The 17,545-nt window shown below is 33.7% G+C and overlaps 1 protein-coding gene and 1 pseudogene across 1 annotated transcript; both read left to right on the top strand.

Annotated features, from left to right (window-relative positions):
- The first annotated feature begins 3,906 nt into the window (after window positions 1-3,906).
- Window positions 3,907-5,628, top strand: LOC113766112 (feruloyl CoA ortho-hydroxylase 1-like). The gene is made up of 3 exons (XM_027310340.1): window positions 3,907-4,415; window positions 4,640-4,985; window positions 5,377-5,628. Exons 1-3 carry the CDS (start codon window positions 3,907-3,909, stop codon window positions 5,626-5,628), a joined length of 1,107 nt encoding a protein of 368 aa, XP_027166141.1.
- A 432-nt stretch (window positions 5,629-6,060) lies between these two features.
- Window positions 6,061-12,875, top strand: LOC113766101 (annotated as a pseudogene).
- Window positions 12,876-17,545: the final 4,670 nt, after the last annotated feature.

Raw genomic sequence — 17,545 nt, 5'->3', positions numbered from 1 at the left:
TTCGCTAAAACCTTGTGTTTTGGATTTTCTGAATCATTTGATCTCAAGGTACAATAAAAGGATAACGAACCTGGCTTTTCTACAAACAGGTGGGGATCTGGAATTGGGCGTGCTACTGTCATCCGGAATTGAATGGAATGATAGGTAATATTGAGCCACTGCAGTAGCCGCCTAGAAACCAGAAGCCGCCATTTGCGCCGCTTCCAGGAGCTGCTTCAGCCTCCCTATATTCCCTGTTTCCCATGGTTCAAAGACTCAACCGAAATCGAGATGACTTGACCGAGTCATTACCAGAATGGGGTTTTTTGCTTTGATATTAGGATGAGATAACTTCGAAATAATAGATCGCCGAGAACTCAATCGAGACATCTCTGAGACGGATAGAAACGGTCAGATCGTCCCGAATCAACTAGAATTTTTATTATTTTTGCTAATTTTTATTATTTTTGTTTATCATATATTTTTACAATTTTTAGAATATATAATATTTTTAAAATTTATATTTCGTTGAAACTACGATCGATATGTCGAGACCGATGTGGAATGGTCTAGGCGACATCTACTTCTACAGCTTGAACCATGTTCCCCACTACCCATCCATTGGCTGCTTTGAGGACACAATTTTTACGTACTTACCATTGGAGCATTACGTACTTACGTGTTTCCAACAGCTCCAAACTCACCATCTCCATTTTTATTCTTCTCAATGGTTGTCGGAACATAAACGTCTTTATATATATATATAGATTAATCTTTCCTACACTGACAGTGTATGCACTATCAGTGTTAGATAAATAATAACTATGTAAAATTTGAATTTGAAATTTAACTTTTACACACATATCATGAATCAAATAGTAATAGTGTATACACTGTCAGTGCATATAAAATGTGCTTTAAATATATATATATATATATATATATAGATTTTTACATTTTCTTCATAAGATTTCTATTGCACCAATGATTTGTTCCTATTGATTTGAAAATTCACGGATAATGCGGGCGGTGGGAGCGACTCCAACACCAATACGGATGAGCTGCCTGAGTACTACCAAGCTATCTCCGCTGAAGCTGGTGAGGATGAAGAAGAACCGGACTTCTCCGATCAGCAAAACTCCAACTCTAACAATGATGGTGGAGCCATCATCGTCACTTACCTAACGGTTACGTGCATTGTATGAAAAAGTTTCGGGAGTCCAATGGTGGAAAACCATAAATAATAGTAATAGTTGCATAAATGGCAACATGGGTAGAGGCATGAACAATTCATCTTCACACCTTCATAGTTTCCAATGATATCCTTGTTCCACTTACGTAGTGATAGTAATTGTAGTAACGTTAAATTTCAATGAGTTCATCAGTACCAATAGTAATATTCAGTAAGGAGAGAACTCGATAGCTTACGAATTATATAATTTCAGCAACCAAACCTATCAAAATTGACCAAAGTTTTACTCTAATTCCAGAAATGTTTTTGGGCTCCTAAGCATGAAAAATCGAGTTTATTGCCAAAATAACTCTTCTTTTGAAACATATACCCAAAGTAACCTAATTTTAAAATTTATTACCTTTATAATTCTTTTTTTTTCCATATAGGTTGCATATGTGGTAGGATAAAGATAAATACACATTCTATCTCTCTTTCCCAATTAATATCTTCCCTGATTCTCTCTCTGAACCTTCCAATTCACTTTTTTTTCCTTTATTATTTTGTGTCCTTTCGTTATTTTTCCTTGTCAAATGTAATTGTTAAAAGCCAATATTTATATTAACAACATCTAAAACTTCATTATCGTTCCTGATATTGTATCTGTAGATGAAAATATTCTCCTCGAATTGATAATTTCAAAGTAAATGAAGATTATTCTCTTGTCTTTTCTATTGTGTAGTTTTTGGAACATTCCTATGGCCTTCAAAAAATTTTGAATACTAATTGCTTTAACAAATGATTTCTCACACCGTGTGTTTGATAAAATGTCTAAGAGAAAAACTACGTAACAATATAAATTCATACTCAATATAAGCATGTTCATTTGTAGTGCCTCTCTATCACATAATCAAATAATCTCGTATACTTGAAGTATTTTTGCACATTTATTCAACATCAATTAATGGCTTGTGTTACTTTTGAGAAACTTTAGCATTATCTTAATTGCAATAGTTTGATTACTTTTTGTAAAAGTTCTTTTCAAGGAGTAGGAAGCATAACATAAACAAATATGATAGCCTTGAAGTTTTTGTAACTTTTTCTTGTTATTGCTTATAATGTTCATTGCAATTTTTGTATTTTGCAAATTTATTTTTGAAAAAATATATGCAATAAGCTTGATACATTTAAAAAAATTGCAGAGAGCAATAATAGCAAGGTCAATAATGGTAAAATTTATTTTAAATAATTATAACGAAATTATCAAAGTTATGTAATTTTCTTGTGCCTCTATAATAAAACAGTTTAAATTTTTAGTTTTTATTGGAAACTATAAACTAGATTAAAGCTTTCCTTTCTTGTTATCCTACATGGCAACCAGGAGTATTAGGTGGCAACAATAACATCGATTTGGGAATACAATTTGAAAGTGAATCACATTGTGAATCTTTTTTACAAAGAGTGTTATTTTGACAAAAAACTCCATGAAAATCTTTGGGTAGTAAACAAAACACACGGAAATTTAGGAGAAAAGTTTACAGCCTTACATGTCCATTGTCCGAAGGAGTCAGAATTCTTGTGTTCTTTTTGCCAAATCTTTATCCTCACCTGGAACTTTATCCTTCCAGTTGACTCTCTCTCTTGGTATTTATTTATTTATTCCTTTCTGACATGAAAGGTGAAAAGTGATAAGACTTAAGTGATCTGAGAATTTAGTTTTATGTTACTCCCAAATTTTTCTCCTATTTAATCTCCATGACTTGTAATATAACAGCTACAATTTCCCTTCTACTTGCATAACCAGTTCTATTTAATCTCCACCACTACCGTACAATTAAAGCATCATCTAGTCAAAACACTATTATGTGGATAACTACGATATCGTACAATTAAAGCATCATCTAGTCAAAACAGAGTATTTTGGGGATAACAACCAAAGAAATAGGTGATATTTATTTATTTTTTGAAGGCGAAAATTCCGGGGTATCACACATTTTAACCGCCAAAACTGTAGCCTTCGACTGTTGAAGCAAATTGACAAGACCTATTCAGGAAGTACTCAAATTAAAACCCAACCATCCCTAGCTTTCTCGAGCAAAGAACAAACCAAAACGTTTCAAATCATTCAGGTAATTATCCAACCTTTTCTTCAGCTTAAGTCTTGAGTTTTTTCAGCTTTGATTTATTAAATCAATATCACTAATTGCTCCATGATCTTGATTTCGAATCCTTTAACTTTTTATCTATGTAGTGATAGGTTGATGGTAAGTAAAATCTAATTTTTAATCTGAAAAGTATTATTGGTTTAATAGCAGATTCCTCATGGATTTTTATTCGGATGATATTAGATGCGTCTGGAATCAGCCTATGAACTTTTACTAAGTTTGGTTAGAATAATTCGTGTTTTCATGCGTACGATTTTATGACACCATCTCGGTCGCCCGAAACAAAAATTATGTAGGCTTTGAACTGTCGAAAACACTTTTCTGGTTTAGAGATTTGCCTTTTTTATTTTTTATTTTTACTTTTGTTTGGGTAGAGGTTTGCAGTCTCTACCCATTTATGAACAAGATGTGCACCAAAAATCTTGAATATTTGGTTAAGAATAAAAGTATTGACTTTGAAATTCTTTTGAAGATTTTCACATTTAGCTAAAATAAATTCCATAGCTATTATGATCACCTGGGACGTCTTTTCGTACTAATGCGATTCTTTGCACCAGTTCCACAAGAATTGACAAGAACACATCCAAGAAAATGGCACCGAGTTTTGATGATGCCAACGCTTTGATTGATTTTGTTGTGAGAGATGGCAATGGTGTCAAAGGTCTGGTGGATTCAGGAATTTCACAAGTACCAGAAAGATATATCCAACCACCAGATGAGCGAATGGAGAAAGTTGTTGAAAGCTCAAAAGATGGCTTCTCATCAGTCCCAATTGATTTGTCAAAGCTTGATGGTCCTGATCATGATCAAGTTGTGGAGGCCATTGTTAAAGCTGCTGAGACACTAGGTTTCTTTCAGGTAATCAACCATGGAATGCCTTTGGACTTCTTGGTGTCTCTAAAAAATGCCGCACACCGGTTTTTTGCTCTACCGGCAGATGCAAAATCTGTTTATCTGAAGGGTGTCAGTCCTAGTCCCTCTGTGAAGTATGGTACAAGCTTTGCTCCAGAGCAAGAAAAGGCTCTGGAATGGAAAGATTTTGTTAGCATGGTTTATACCAATGATGGTGATGCACAACAGCATTGGCCTAAAGAGTGCAAGTAAGCTTTCTTGATTACCTCGATTGCTTAGCTATAAATTCTTCCAACACATCTTATTTAAACTTAAGTTTCTTATGCTGCGCATCAGATTTCATTACGGTGCACACATTGGTAATTTCAAGTCTAAACTCTCAGAGTAGCTAGATTTTATTCGCTAGATTCATGAAGAAGTTTAATGTTTAAACTTCAGTACCAATATTTCCATGTTCGTATTATTTTCTCAGGGAAGAGGCATTTGATTACCTGAAATCATCAATTGAAATGGTAAGAAGGCTGCTGACAGTGTTAATTGGAAATCTTGGAGTAACCTTTGATGACTCAAGACTCGAATCCCTAATTGGCATGAAGATGGTCAACATGAATTTCTACCCCATTTGCCCAAATCCAGAACTGACAGTTGGTGTGGGACGCCACTCTGATATGGGCACATTAACTGTGCTTTTGCAAGATGGTATTGGAGGTTTATACGTAAAGCTGGAAGAAAGTAAACTTGATGGCAGAAAAGAAGAGTGGATAGAGATTCCACCAATTCCTGGTGCTCTAGTTATTAATGTTGGGGACTCCTTACAGGTTAGTCAGTGCTTAATAACCATATTCATAGCTATTTTGAGCTAAGTTAAATTTTCATAATTCGTCAGTCTGTTTACGGTAATTATAGATAGAAACTTCTTGCCTAGTTTAACTAAATACTAATCCATTGCTATGTATGTAAGAATTCTGAATTGGTTGTAATTTGCTTACCTGAAACTTGATCCAGTGTACAAACTTTCCCAATTGAATGGCTTTTCAAAGATTGATTATCTGAGTTTAGAGATTTTTTTGGTTTGTCAGTAAGCTTCATAACAACAATTGCTTTCTAGAATTGAAACAAATATAATTGATCATTTGCTAGGATTACTAAGGTTATACTAGTATTTGATCATGATTTTCGAACTATAACAATTTTTATTCTGCATCCTAGATCCTGAGCAATGGAAGGTACAAAAGTGCTGAGCATAGGGTCCGTACGACGAGCAAACAATCTCGAGTTTCTGTACCATTTTTCGCTATTCCAAGGCCAACTGCGAAGATAGGTCCGCTGCGTCATCTGGCAGAGCTTGATGGGGGAGCAATCTACCGAGAAGTAGAATTTCAGGAGTATATGAGCAACTTTTTTGGACATGCTCATGATGGAAAGAAATCCCTTGATTTTGTCAAAATAAGTGCAAATTAAAATGAAGCATGGAGCTTCTTTACAAGATGTCAGTTTAAAATTTAGCAAAACAGAGGGGAAAAAAAGGAAATTTGGTTTATCTTGAAAGACACCAAAAGAACTCATTTGGGCTATAACGTTGTGATGTTGTATTGACAATTCTTCATGCTGTGTTAGATAGTGTGGAGTATGCTATAAGACAAATATTGAACCAACATATGTACCCCAATAATTTTTTTTTGTAATTAGACAACCAACTATTGATTTAATTAATAAATAAAGGAAGATTATTAAGAGTATCAAGTAATTTATTTTTATATTTGTGTATCAGAGGTCAGGTTTGGTCCCCCTCTTATATTTTATTTTCTTTTCTCAATTAATAAAATATACATATTTGTTTTAAAAAAGGAAGATTATTAAGAACATATTGAGTACAAAATATTTATAGAGGCCATGAACAGCAAGGTGCTGATTATTGGGGGAACAGGATACTTGGGGAAGAGGCTGGCAAAGGCAAGTTTAGAGAAAGGCCATGAAACCTACATTCTTCATCGTCCAGAGATAGGTGTTGATATTGAGAAAATCCAAATGCTGCTGTCCTTTAAGGCATAAGGTGCCCACCTTGTCCCTGGTTCTTTTAACGATTATCAATGCCTGGTTCATGCTATGAACTTGATGCGTGGACGTTGTTACCTGTAAAAATGACAATCAGACTTAAGGAGATTTTCTTGTATTATGATTTCCATAATCTCTGTACAATGCTTGACAATGAATTTATAATACAAAACTTGCCTAAACTAGAGCTATGAACTAAGCTACAATTCTAGCTAGATACAAAATACAATTGTACAAGGTAAAGAGCAATAATAGACTATGATTAAGCCATAATTTTGGGACAATCAAGTCATAATTTTGGCAATCTTCAACACAATCAAGCCATAATTGTTGGGAATCTTCAACAGCCCCCCTCAAATTGGAGTGTGTAAGGATGAAACACCCAACTTGGATAGTAATCGATGGAACTGATCATCACTCAAGGCTTTAGTAAAGATATCTGCTGGTTGAATCACCGAAGGAATGTAGGCTATCTCAATTGCCTTTGATTCAATGTGTTCTCGGACAAAATGACAATCAATTTCAATATGCTTTGTTCTTTCATGATAAACCGGATTAGAAGCAATATGCATAGGAGCTTGATTATCACAGAACAACTGCATCGGTTGAGAGTGATCAACTGTAAAGTCACGTAACAACATACGTAACCAAATAAGTTCACTGGCAGCGGAAGCCATGGCTCTATACTCTGCTTCTGCCGAAGATCGAGTAACAGTGGGCTGTTTCTTGGTTTTCCAAGAAATAGACGCATCACCAAGTGTCATAAAGTATCCTATTGTTGACCTTCGAGTGATAGGGTAGGCTCCCCAATCTACATCAGAATACCCTTGTAACTGGAAACTATTCTCTCGAGGAAAGAATAACCCTTGGCCTGGGACACCCTTAATGTATCGCAGGATTCGAAAGGCAGCTTTGTTGGTGCTCTGTAGTGGGCGTCTGCATGAATTGACTCAAGAAATTAACTGCGTAGGTGATGTCAGGTCGAGTGATTGTTAGATAGAGCAATCGACCAATTAGACGTCAAAAAGGAGTAGGATCATGAAGTGAGGAACTGGTAGATGTTCCCAAATGGTGCTGCTGTTGCATGGGCGTTGTGCTCGGTTTGACATCTAACAACCTTGCATCAGCAAGAATATCCAGAGCATACTTTCGTTGACTAAGAAAAATGCCCTTTGGACTGTGAGCTACTTCAAGACCAAGAAAATACTTGAGACGTCCAAGATCTTTGAGATGGAATTGGGTTGCTAGAAATGGTTTCAGATGGCTACACTGAGCTGAGTCATTCCCCGCAACAACCATGTCATCAACATACACTAGGACGGCAAGAAACATATTGTTAGACTACCAAGTAAATAAGGATGAATCGGCTCGGGATTGTACAAAGCTGTAGGTCTTAAGGGCTGATGATAATTTAAAAAACCATTCTCTTGAAGCTTGTTTGAGCCCATAGAGAGATTTATTGAGACGACAAACACGAGTATCCCCTAGTTGAAGGTATCCGGGTGGTGGAAACATATAGATCTCCTCATGGAGGTCACCATGGAGAAAGGCATTATGGACATCCAGCTGATGTAATTCCCACTGCTTAGATGCTGCAATAGCAAGTAAACATCGAATAGTGGTTAATTTTGCTACTGGAGAAAAAGTTTCTTTGTAGTCTAACCCCTCAATTTGTGTATAGCCTAGCTTTGTAACGTTCTACTGACCCATCAGATTTATGCTTCATCTTATAGACCCAACGACATCCAATAGGTCGTTTCCTATCTGGTAGAGGTTGAAGGTCCCATGTATGATTTGCCTCTAGAGCAACTAATTCTTCCTTTATAGCAGATACCTATTTTGCATTATTTTGAGCCTCTGAGTAAGATGAAGGCTCCTGATCAGCTAATATTGCTACAAGAAAGGTTTGATGCTGTGGTGAAAAGGCAAGATCAGTAATGTATGAAGAGATAGGATATTGTTTGGTTGAGGAAACAGAGTTGGAGTGAGTTGGCCCACCAGGAAGACTGTAATGATAATCCTTCAAGTAGGCTGGTGGACGGCGATTCCGTGAAGTTCCATGGAGTTGGTCATTTTCTATACTGGGTGTAGAACTAGGCAGTTCAAGAGAATCGTTGGGATTACTAGGAGAATTAAAAGACTCAACAGGTAATTCATGAAAAAACTCATTTAACTCAGGAAATTGAGTTGTTTGAGGCAAAGGTTTTTCCTTAAAAAACTCAGATGAAGGTTTTTGGAAAGGAAAAATATTCTCATAAAAATTCACATCACGGGATACAAAAAACTTTTGAGTTTCCAAGTCATAAACTTTGTACTGACAGGGTGTCAAACCTGTGCAATAATAAATACCTACTCGAGAAAAATACAGATTTTGTATACAGCGGTGAGTAGGGTCGAATCCACAGGGACTGGGGATAATTCGTTTCTTCTAGAGTCCAAAGTATGGGGGGTTTTGGATTAAGTGCTAACTAAATAAATTAACTGCAGAAAATAATTGATTAAGAGGAATAATTAAGGGAAAACTCTAGCCAATGGTACACTTCAGAAATGGTTCATGCACTGATCATTGATGCAGAAATAATTCCAACATTTAGTAATAGATTAGTTATAGTTGTCATGCATGCGATAAACAACCAACCCTTCCTTAATTTCTCGATAGCTAAGGTACGACCGTTAGCTATTTCTCTAACCCAAAAATAACCCTAGGTACGACCGTAGGATTTAATTTCTAGATTGCATTAATAATTAGAAAGGCCCAATCCTAACCAACAAACACGCTACGAGGGTTTGTTTAAGCTAGATCATATGCTCCCCTGACATAAACCCAAATACGCCAGTTGCTACTAAGATAGAGATAACGAACAATTACGGATTCAATTACCTCTATTTAGCAAAATAGCTTATATGAATAATTAATTATTGCGCACTAATCAATCATACATAAGGACTATAACAATTAAAAACAGGAAACACATAAATACCAATAAATGAGGAAGCGATTAAAATAATTTCGATCTCACAGTAATTGTTGAACCAAGTCTTCAGTTGTCCCCTTGACTAGAATTAAGAGGTTAGTCCTCCATTAATGGAGAACAACCATGCGAAAGAGCTAAGAGAAGAAAAACTAAAACTATGCTAAAAGCCTAAACTAAAACTATTGATTGATAAGAGTTCTCTGTACGTTTGTCTCCTTTTTAAAGCCAACAATGACTAAAGCTTCTTATCCCTGTGGTCCCCTGCTGAAATTGAGAATCAAACCAAAAGTGGGGCTCTACCGAATTCCTTGCTTTTAGTTTCCTATTGCCGTAGGACTCCAATCTCCTAATCAGCAAAGGAAATGCAATCTCTTTGTAGCACCATGTGGGCCCGGTTGTTTGAAATCCCAATTATCTCCAAAAAGTCCCTCATTTTTGTAGTTTTCTGTTTCACTTCCTGAAATTGAGTCCAATACCAAATATAAGTAAATATTAATAATTAAAACAATATTTGGCAAGGATAAAGGGGAAAATTAACAATAAAATAACCAACAATTAACACCCTATCATGTACCCCTTTTGTCCTGAAGGATACCCAACAAACACACAAGTACGAGTTTTAGGTTGAAATTTATCCTTTGAATGCATTGGATTGATGGCAAAATAAAGACAACCAAAAACACGCAAGTGATCATAGGATGGTATTTTATTAAACAAAAGCTCATGAGGGGTTTTACCGCCTAAAGCTCTAGTGGGAAGTCGATTAATAAGATATGTTGCAGTAAGAACACATTCTCCCCAAAACTTTAAGGGCAAATAGGCCTGGAAGTGTAGTGCTCGAGTGATATTTAAAATATCTCTATGTTTTCTCTCCACAATGCCATTCTGTTGTGGAGTACTGGCACAAGAAGTTTGATTAAAAATTCCTTTTTCATTGTAAAAGGATTTTAAAGTCTCTTCAACTAATTCATGAGCATTGTCACTTCGAACACCTTTTATTTTAGCACCAAATTGGGTCAAAACAAAATTATAAAAATTCATAAAAATTTGTGAAACATCACTTTTATGTTTCATTAAAAAATTCCACACAGATCTAGAAAAATCATCGACAATGGTAAGAAAGTAATGTGCACCACTTGACGACGGTGTGTGATATGGACCCCAAACATCTATATGCACCAAATAAAAAAAAAATGCAGATCTTTTATTACTAGGACCAAAGGGATGTCTTGAGCCTTTCGCTCTTGGGCAAATAAGACAATTACTCTTAAATTGTAAATGGGATAAACTGGGAATGTTTAAAAAACGATCCTGAGAGGGATGACCAAGACGTTGATGCCACAATTCCATTGAACTCGTAGCTGCATACGTCGCACGTTGATGATTACCCTTTTGAAGATAATACAGTCCACCTTGTTGCCTACCCGCTCCAATCAGCTTCTCCGAGAAAAGGTCTTGCATAAGGCAAAAGCCAGGGAAAAAAAAAATAGAACAATTATGTTCTAGAGTCAGTTTGCTAACAGAAAAGAGGTTACACTGAAAATCTGGAGCAAATAGTACTTTAGAAATCTTAAGTTGATCTGAAAAACTATAGGCTCCTTCTTCATTAATATTTCTTATGGTTCTATCTGCAAGGTAAATAGGTTTATTGGGTATTGGATGGAGATCCTGCAAGGAACTTTTCTGATTGGAAAAATGGTCAGTTGCACCTGAATCTAAAAGCCAGGAGGATGTTTCAACACAATTAAGAGAGGAGTGCTTACTACCTGCAAAATTAGCCAAACCAGGATTCTTTTCATGACTCAAAAGATTCAAAATCTGTTGATACTGCTCTAGGGTGAAAATTGGTGGCTGCGATGGCACTTCGTTGAGTCCTTGCTGCTTATAGTCAAAGGAAGTTTCCTCTCGACAAAGGTTGGCAGTAGTGAGATTAGTCTTAGTCTTCCCTTTTGACTGCCAATTGGTTGGATACCCAATCAGTTCCCAACAATGATCTATTGTGTGTCCATTTTTATGACAATGATCGCATCGGGGCCTTGGTCGACTTCCTTTGCTACGGTTGGCAGGAGTATTGGGTTGAAAACGGCCAGCAATAACATTGGGTTGATTTTGAACAGCCAAGGTACCAGCTGATTCCATCTCTTTGGACTGAGTGATACTCAACTCTTTCTCCTTTGTTACAACCATTGAATAGATTCTATTCAAGATGGGGAGAGGCTCCATAGCCAAGATCTGAGAATGAAGTGTTTTAAAACTGTCGTTCAAACCCATAAGGAATTGATGAACTTTTTCTTTATCTCTCTCAGCCTGCCATGCCATTGCTGCATCACAGGTACACTTCGGAATTGTCATATGAGAATTAAGTTCATCCCATGCACCTTTTAGGCTGGTAAAGAAAGATGACACGCTGGTTGCTCCTTGGGCCATTGTCGCAATCTCACAACGGAGTTCATGAATGCGTGGTTCATTTGAATGTCCAAACCTTTCTTCTAAATCTTTCCACAGATCAAGAGCAGTTTCATGGTAGACAATAGAATCATACAAAATAGGATTGATGGAGTTAGTCAACCAAGAAATTACCAGACCATCGCACTTGCTCCAAGCAAGTGCTTCTTGAGGGTTGTCTTGGTTTCTTCAAAACTCCATTTATGAATCCGAGCATGTTTTTAGCCCGGAGCACGGTCAACATCGCCCTTGTCCATCTCTGATAGTTATCTCCATCAAGCAACACGGCCACAAGGGAAGAATTAGTGTAATCAGCTGATGTGAGAAAATATGGTGATGTTGGATCTTGAAAAAGGTTCATCATCGAGAGAGTTCCCTGACTGGAGCAATTTGCTATTGACATGATGAGGGAAACCTTGGAAAAGATTAGTATCAGACTTGCTCTGATACCATGTAAAAATGACAATCAGACTTAAGGAGATTTTCTTGTATTATGATTTCCATAATCTCTGTACAATGCTTGAGAATGAATTTATAATACAAAACTTGCCTAAACTAGAGCTATGAACTAAGCTACAATTCTAGCTAGATACAAAATACAATTGTACAAGGTAAAAAGCAATAATAGACTATAATTAAGCCATAATTTTGGGACAATCAAGTCATAATTTTGGCAATCTTCAACACAATCAAGCCATAATTGTTGGGAATCTTCAACATTACCTGTGCAATTTCTGGGGTTCATATTTGATCCCACCATATTTTACTTTAGCTCGAGCTTGTCAAGGCCATCAAAGAGGCTGGAAATGTCAAGATACGTAATCTATTGCCAGGCAGAAGTCTAATCCTAGTTTATTTACTTCTTAATATGTGCGAAATTAAATGCAGAGATTCTTGTCATCTGAGTTTGGAACTGATATTGCAAGAATGGGCGATGCTATGGAACCAGGAAGTGCCACGTTTGATGGTAGAATGGTAGTAAGAAAAGCTGTTGAAGAATCTGGGATTCCGTTCACGTATGTGCCCGCCAATTGCTTTGCAAGATACTTTGTTGGAAGTCTTTGTCAACCTGGTATAATTCTTCCATCAAGGGATTCTATACTCCTTGGAGATGGCAACCAAAATGGTATAACACTTAACCAAAAGCTAAATTGGATCTTAGACAACAGTCACAAAAGGGGAAAGAAGAAGAGTTTGAGAATCGAAACAGGAACTTCGCAATCATCTGATTAATGTCCCTGCAAAAAAGACTTGGTAAGTTGTTTGAATAGTGAACTTATCCCAAATAATATTTCGCTTGCATCATAAACACATTTTCCAATCCACCTCTTTATATTCCCAACCACCTTTTTATCTCACATACATCACATCACAAAAAGTGTTGCAGTAATTATTCCAAATAATATTTCAAATAATACCCTATCCAAACAAAAAAATCTTTGTTTAGTTCATTTTTTTCTCATATCAATTTTGCTCCTTAATGTAGGGATCATTATTATTTTATCACCCCAAGAATGAAGAAAAATTTGTAATAGATGGCCATTTCATATATCCTATCAATCTGATCTCTTATTCTTTTTTACTGAGATACCATTTCCTCTGTTCAGTCTAACTCCCTTAATTTATTTGTTCGTTTGGTTGCAGCAATTTATGTAGATGAAGATGAATTAGTACATCTGCTCTTGTATATTTAGTTCGACAAGGATGAAGAAGGAGAGGTTGGAAACTCAAATGACAACAGTTTTTTCTTTTCAACTCTTTATTTTTGCATTTGATTTCTATGTTTAGTTAATACACAAGTTCGGATCTTGTTTGCATTTGCTTTATCAATTGCAAGTTTAATGCCTTGGGTTTTGGATGAATTATCTATTATTATTATGTGATATTTTCTTAGTTATTTGATGCTATTATCTTGAACAGGTTATTGAGTTATATTAATCATGATTAACTGGCCATTAGGGGGGGATGGGTTGGGTGGTACGGGGGGAGGGAATGTAAGTAAGAGGTTTCGGGTTCGAGTCATCCTGCTTATACTTAAAAGCCATTAATTATGATTATCTGAAGGTGTTGGATTATCAATGAATGTTGTGATTTATTGTTAGTTCAAAAAGTACTAAATATAAAAAGTACACTTACAGAAGTAGAGATACACTTTTATGGCTTTTTAATTTATTCCATGTTATTTCCTAGAAATAAAAGAACCTATAGTTAGCTTCATAACTACAAAAGTAGGTATAGTAGTTATAGATAAAACTTAGTCACTAGCAAAAATAGATTTCACATGCCTTAGGAAATTATGCCATAATTTATCCAAGGAAGTAGTAGTCGATAAAAAATATCCTTGGTAATTGGCGGTGTATGAAAAAATAATACAACAAATATCCTAGATTGCCCCAGTATGATTTCTATAAATAATTAGTTGCCAAAAGAAGTCAAATATCATGTTTATCTATTTGGTAAAAAATCTAAAGGTGATTTTTTGCGAAAAAATTTGAGCCATGTTTTGGAGGTGCCTATTTCTAGTTCTTGAGATTTGGTTTTTTCATTTTTCCTTTGCTATGTAATTTTCGAAGAGACTCCTTTTGACAAATGCATTCCTACTTGTTGGTCGGCACTTCGTATAGTGGAGCAAAAGCCACTCAAAATGGAATCTATTATACCTGATAAGATAAGGTTAGAGTTTTTAAAAAACGAGGGGCTAGCGAGAAGGGTTTCCCATTTTTTTTTCTCTTTAAAGGTCCTTTTTTTTTGACTTAGGATTTCTAGTTTATGTGAAGGTTATTATAGTTCATTCTTAATACCAAAGGAGGTTAGCGTATTCTTTTAAACCTTAAAGGAGGAGATCGCAATCGTGAAAAATCTCAAGGGAGGTTCTTGAAATTATCTCAAGTTGATATACATGTGAATGGCACAAATAGTGCAATTCTAATGTAATAGCTACTTGTAGACCTAAAAAAAAACAGCAAATATGATACATGTTTTACACAATGTTTTGAAAACTGAACCGGTCCGGTTCTATGTTAGGGTTGACCATGCTAGAAAATCGGTCAAAAATCGGTCCAATCGTGAAACCGTCGAAACCGAATTGAACCGGTTTTTTCCGGTTTTCAAGTTTTCCTCTTTTTTTTTTTTTCGTTTTGCAAAATATAGCTTTCAAGATTCGAACTCATGACCTTTGTAATAGATGACCAATATAGTAACCGTTGCACTATCACATCTTATTAATTTTTTTATAACTTATTTTTATAAAACAAACACTCATATTTCTTTTTTCCATTTTTCTTACAAAATCTCATCCTCTCATGATTCTTTCTTTTTAATCTTCAACTCTCTCTCTCTCTCTCTCTCTATCCTCTTTTCTTTTGTCACTCCCTTTTTAATCAAACATTTTTATTTTTAATTTATTGATGTTTTCTTACATCTTTTAATTTTATTTTTGTCCGTTAAATTAAAAAAGTTAAAAAAGAATTATTTTTTTAACCCAAATTATTTAATGCCACAACCACTTACTTTTATCTCATTTTTTGTTTCTTATCAAGTTTGCATTTCTATTTTCGATTCTCTTGACTTCTTTCAAACTCCAAACTTTCTTTTTTAAATTGCAATTTCTAAATCCCAAAACGTAAATTAAAATTTAAGTTCACAATGTCTAAATTCTCATAAACGTGAATTTTGTATAATTTCAAAATATTGTGATATTTTTGGGTTGGATTTAAGATTTTTTGGTAGATATAATTGAAATTGAGATGAATTTATTTGTTTTAACTTATAATTCAAAATAAATAATTTATTTTTAAAAATCCAAGTTATTCAAAAATAGTAAACTTTTCATCATGTAAAGTATTAAATTAGTTCATTACATGTCTTATTTTGTGCATATATATTTATATAAATTATTTTTAAAAAAATTCATTGAACCAAGGTTGAACCGGTCCGACCGGTTGAATCTCGGCCCTTTTACTTCACCGGTTCAATTAACGGTCCGGTTTTTAAAACATTGGTTTTACAAGCACTTGCGCAAATAATTTAATGTAGATAGTGTACTCCAAAAGTAGTTTAATAACAATCCGACTGTGAATCAAATGGGGCTAATTGATCAGAATATAGGTTAAAAAAAAAACTGTCGGACAACTACGGATCTGACAAGGTGGGAGTATAAATCTATGGGTGCCGGGCTGACACAGTCCGGCACCTGACACCCCAATTTTTAAAAAAAAAATTTTAAAAATAAATTGGCAGCCCGGCACCTGACAGAATTTTGTGTCATTGAGTTATCAGGTGCCGGGCTCTGTCAGCCCGGCACCTGACAGATTCTCCTTTTTTTTTTTTTTTTTTAAAGCTGTGCACCAGACAGCTTTTTAAAGCCATGCGCCCCTCGTCCATGCAATTTCCTGTCTTCTGATTGTATTGCTAAGACCCGCCAGAGCTTTTGTATTTACGTGCTTCTTAGCTGGTGGAATCTCAGCTTAGCATCCCGTGGTGCCTAGCTACGGAAAAAGAATATGAATACTAGATAATTGTATTTCAAGTCAAGTGATTTGAATATTTTTTTAATCATTTAAGGAAAAGATAGAACTCTACAATTTCTCCTTTTCAATTTCAATTATTAAGATAAACAATTTTTTGAAAAAGAAAAAGATTTAAAGAAACAATATAAAGTGACAAAGAAAATATAGGAGCACAAAAGAGAAAGAAAAAAATGCCAGAGGAAAAAGAGTTAATAATAGTATAGGTGTAATTGTTTCCAATGCAAGACAAAGCGAGACAAAAAACGTTGATTGCGTTTGGATTGAGTGTTTTTGCACCTGTTTTTGAAAAACCGTTTTTCACATTCCAAATGCTACAGTAAATGTGTATTTCAAAAACAACTTCAAAAATACCATATCCAAACAATATATCAAAAACAACTCCAAATATATTTCAATTATGTATATTTAATTTGTATATTTTAATAAGTATATTTCAATTTATATATTTTAATTATGTATATTTCAATTATATTTTAATATATTTTAATATGTATATTTCAATTATGTATATTATATATATTATATAAATATAAATATATTTATTTCAATTATGTATAATATTATATATATTATATCAATTGAAATAACTATTATATATTTATATAAATACATTTATTTATATATAAATTTATAAATATATTTATTCAATTTTGTTTTATAATATATGTTAATATATATTAATATGTATATTTCAATTATGTATATTATACATAAATTATATTAATAAAATTGTATATTATACATATTATAAATTTCTATTATTATATATTTATACATACATATTATAAATATTTTATTTTATTTATAATATATTTTTATATATTTACATAAATATTATATGTTATATAAATTATATATAATATAATATATAATATATTATACATTTATACATAATATATAAATATTTATGTATATTTATAATATACATTTATATTATGTATAATATATAATATAATACATTTATACATTTATATTAATATACATAATAATATTTTTACATTTATACATAATATTAATACATGTATACATTTATATTAATTATACTAATACATTTCTACATAATATTAATATATATTTATAATATATTAATTTATACATTTATATAATATTCATTTATAATTTATACATTTTTAATAATATACACTTATACATTTAAATATACATTTATATTATGTATTATATATAATATAATACATTTATACATTTATATTAATATACATAATATTAATTTTGTATTTATACATAATATCAATACATATATACATTTATATTAATTATATAAATACATTTCTACATAATATTAATATATATTTATAATATATCAATTTATACATTTATAATATTCATTTATAATTTATACATTTATAATAATAT

Source organism: Coffea eugenioides, chromosome 1 (genome assembly GCF_003713205.1).
Source record: "Coffea eugenioides isolate CCC68of chromosome 1, Ceug_1.0, whole genome shotgun sequence".
Lineage (NCBI taxonomy): Eukaryota > Viridiplantae > Streptophyta > Magnoliopsida > Gentianales > Rubiaceae > Coffea > Coffea eugenioides.
This window is presented reverse-complemented; position numbering and strand designations above follow the sequence as displayed.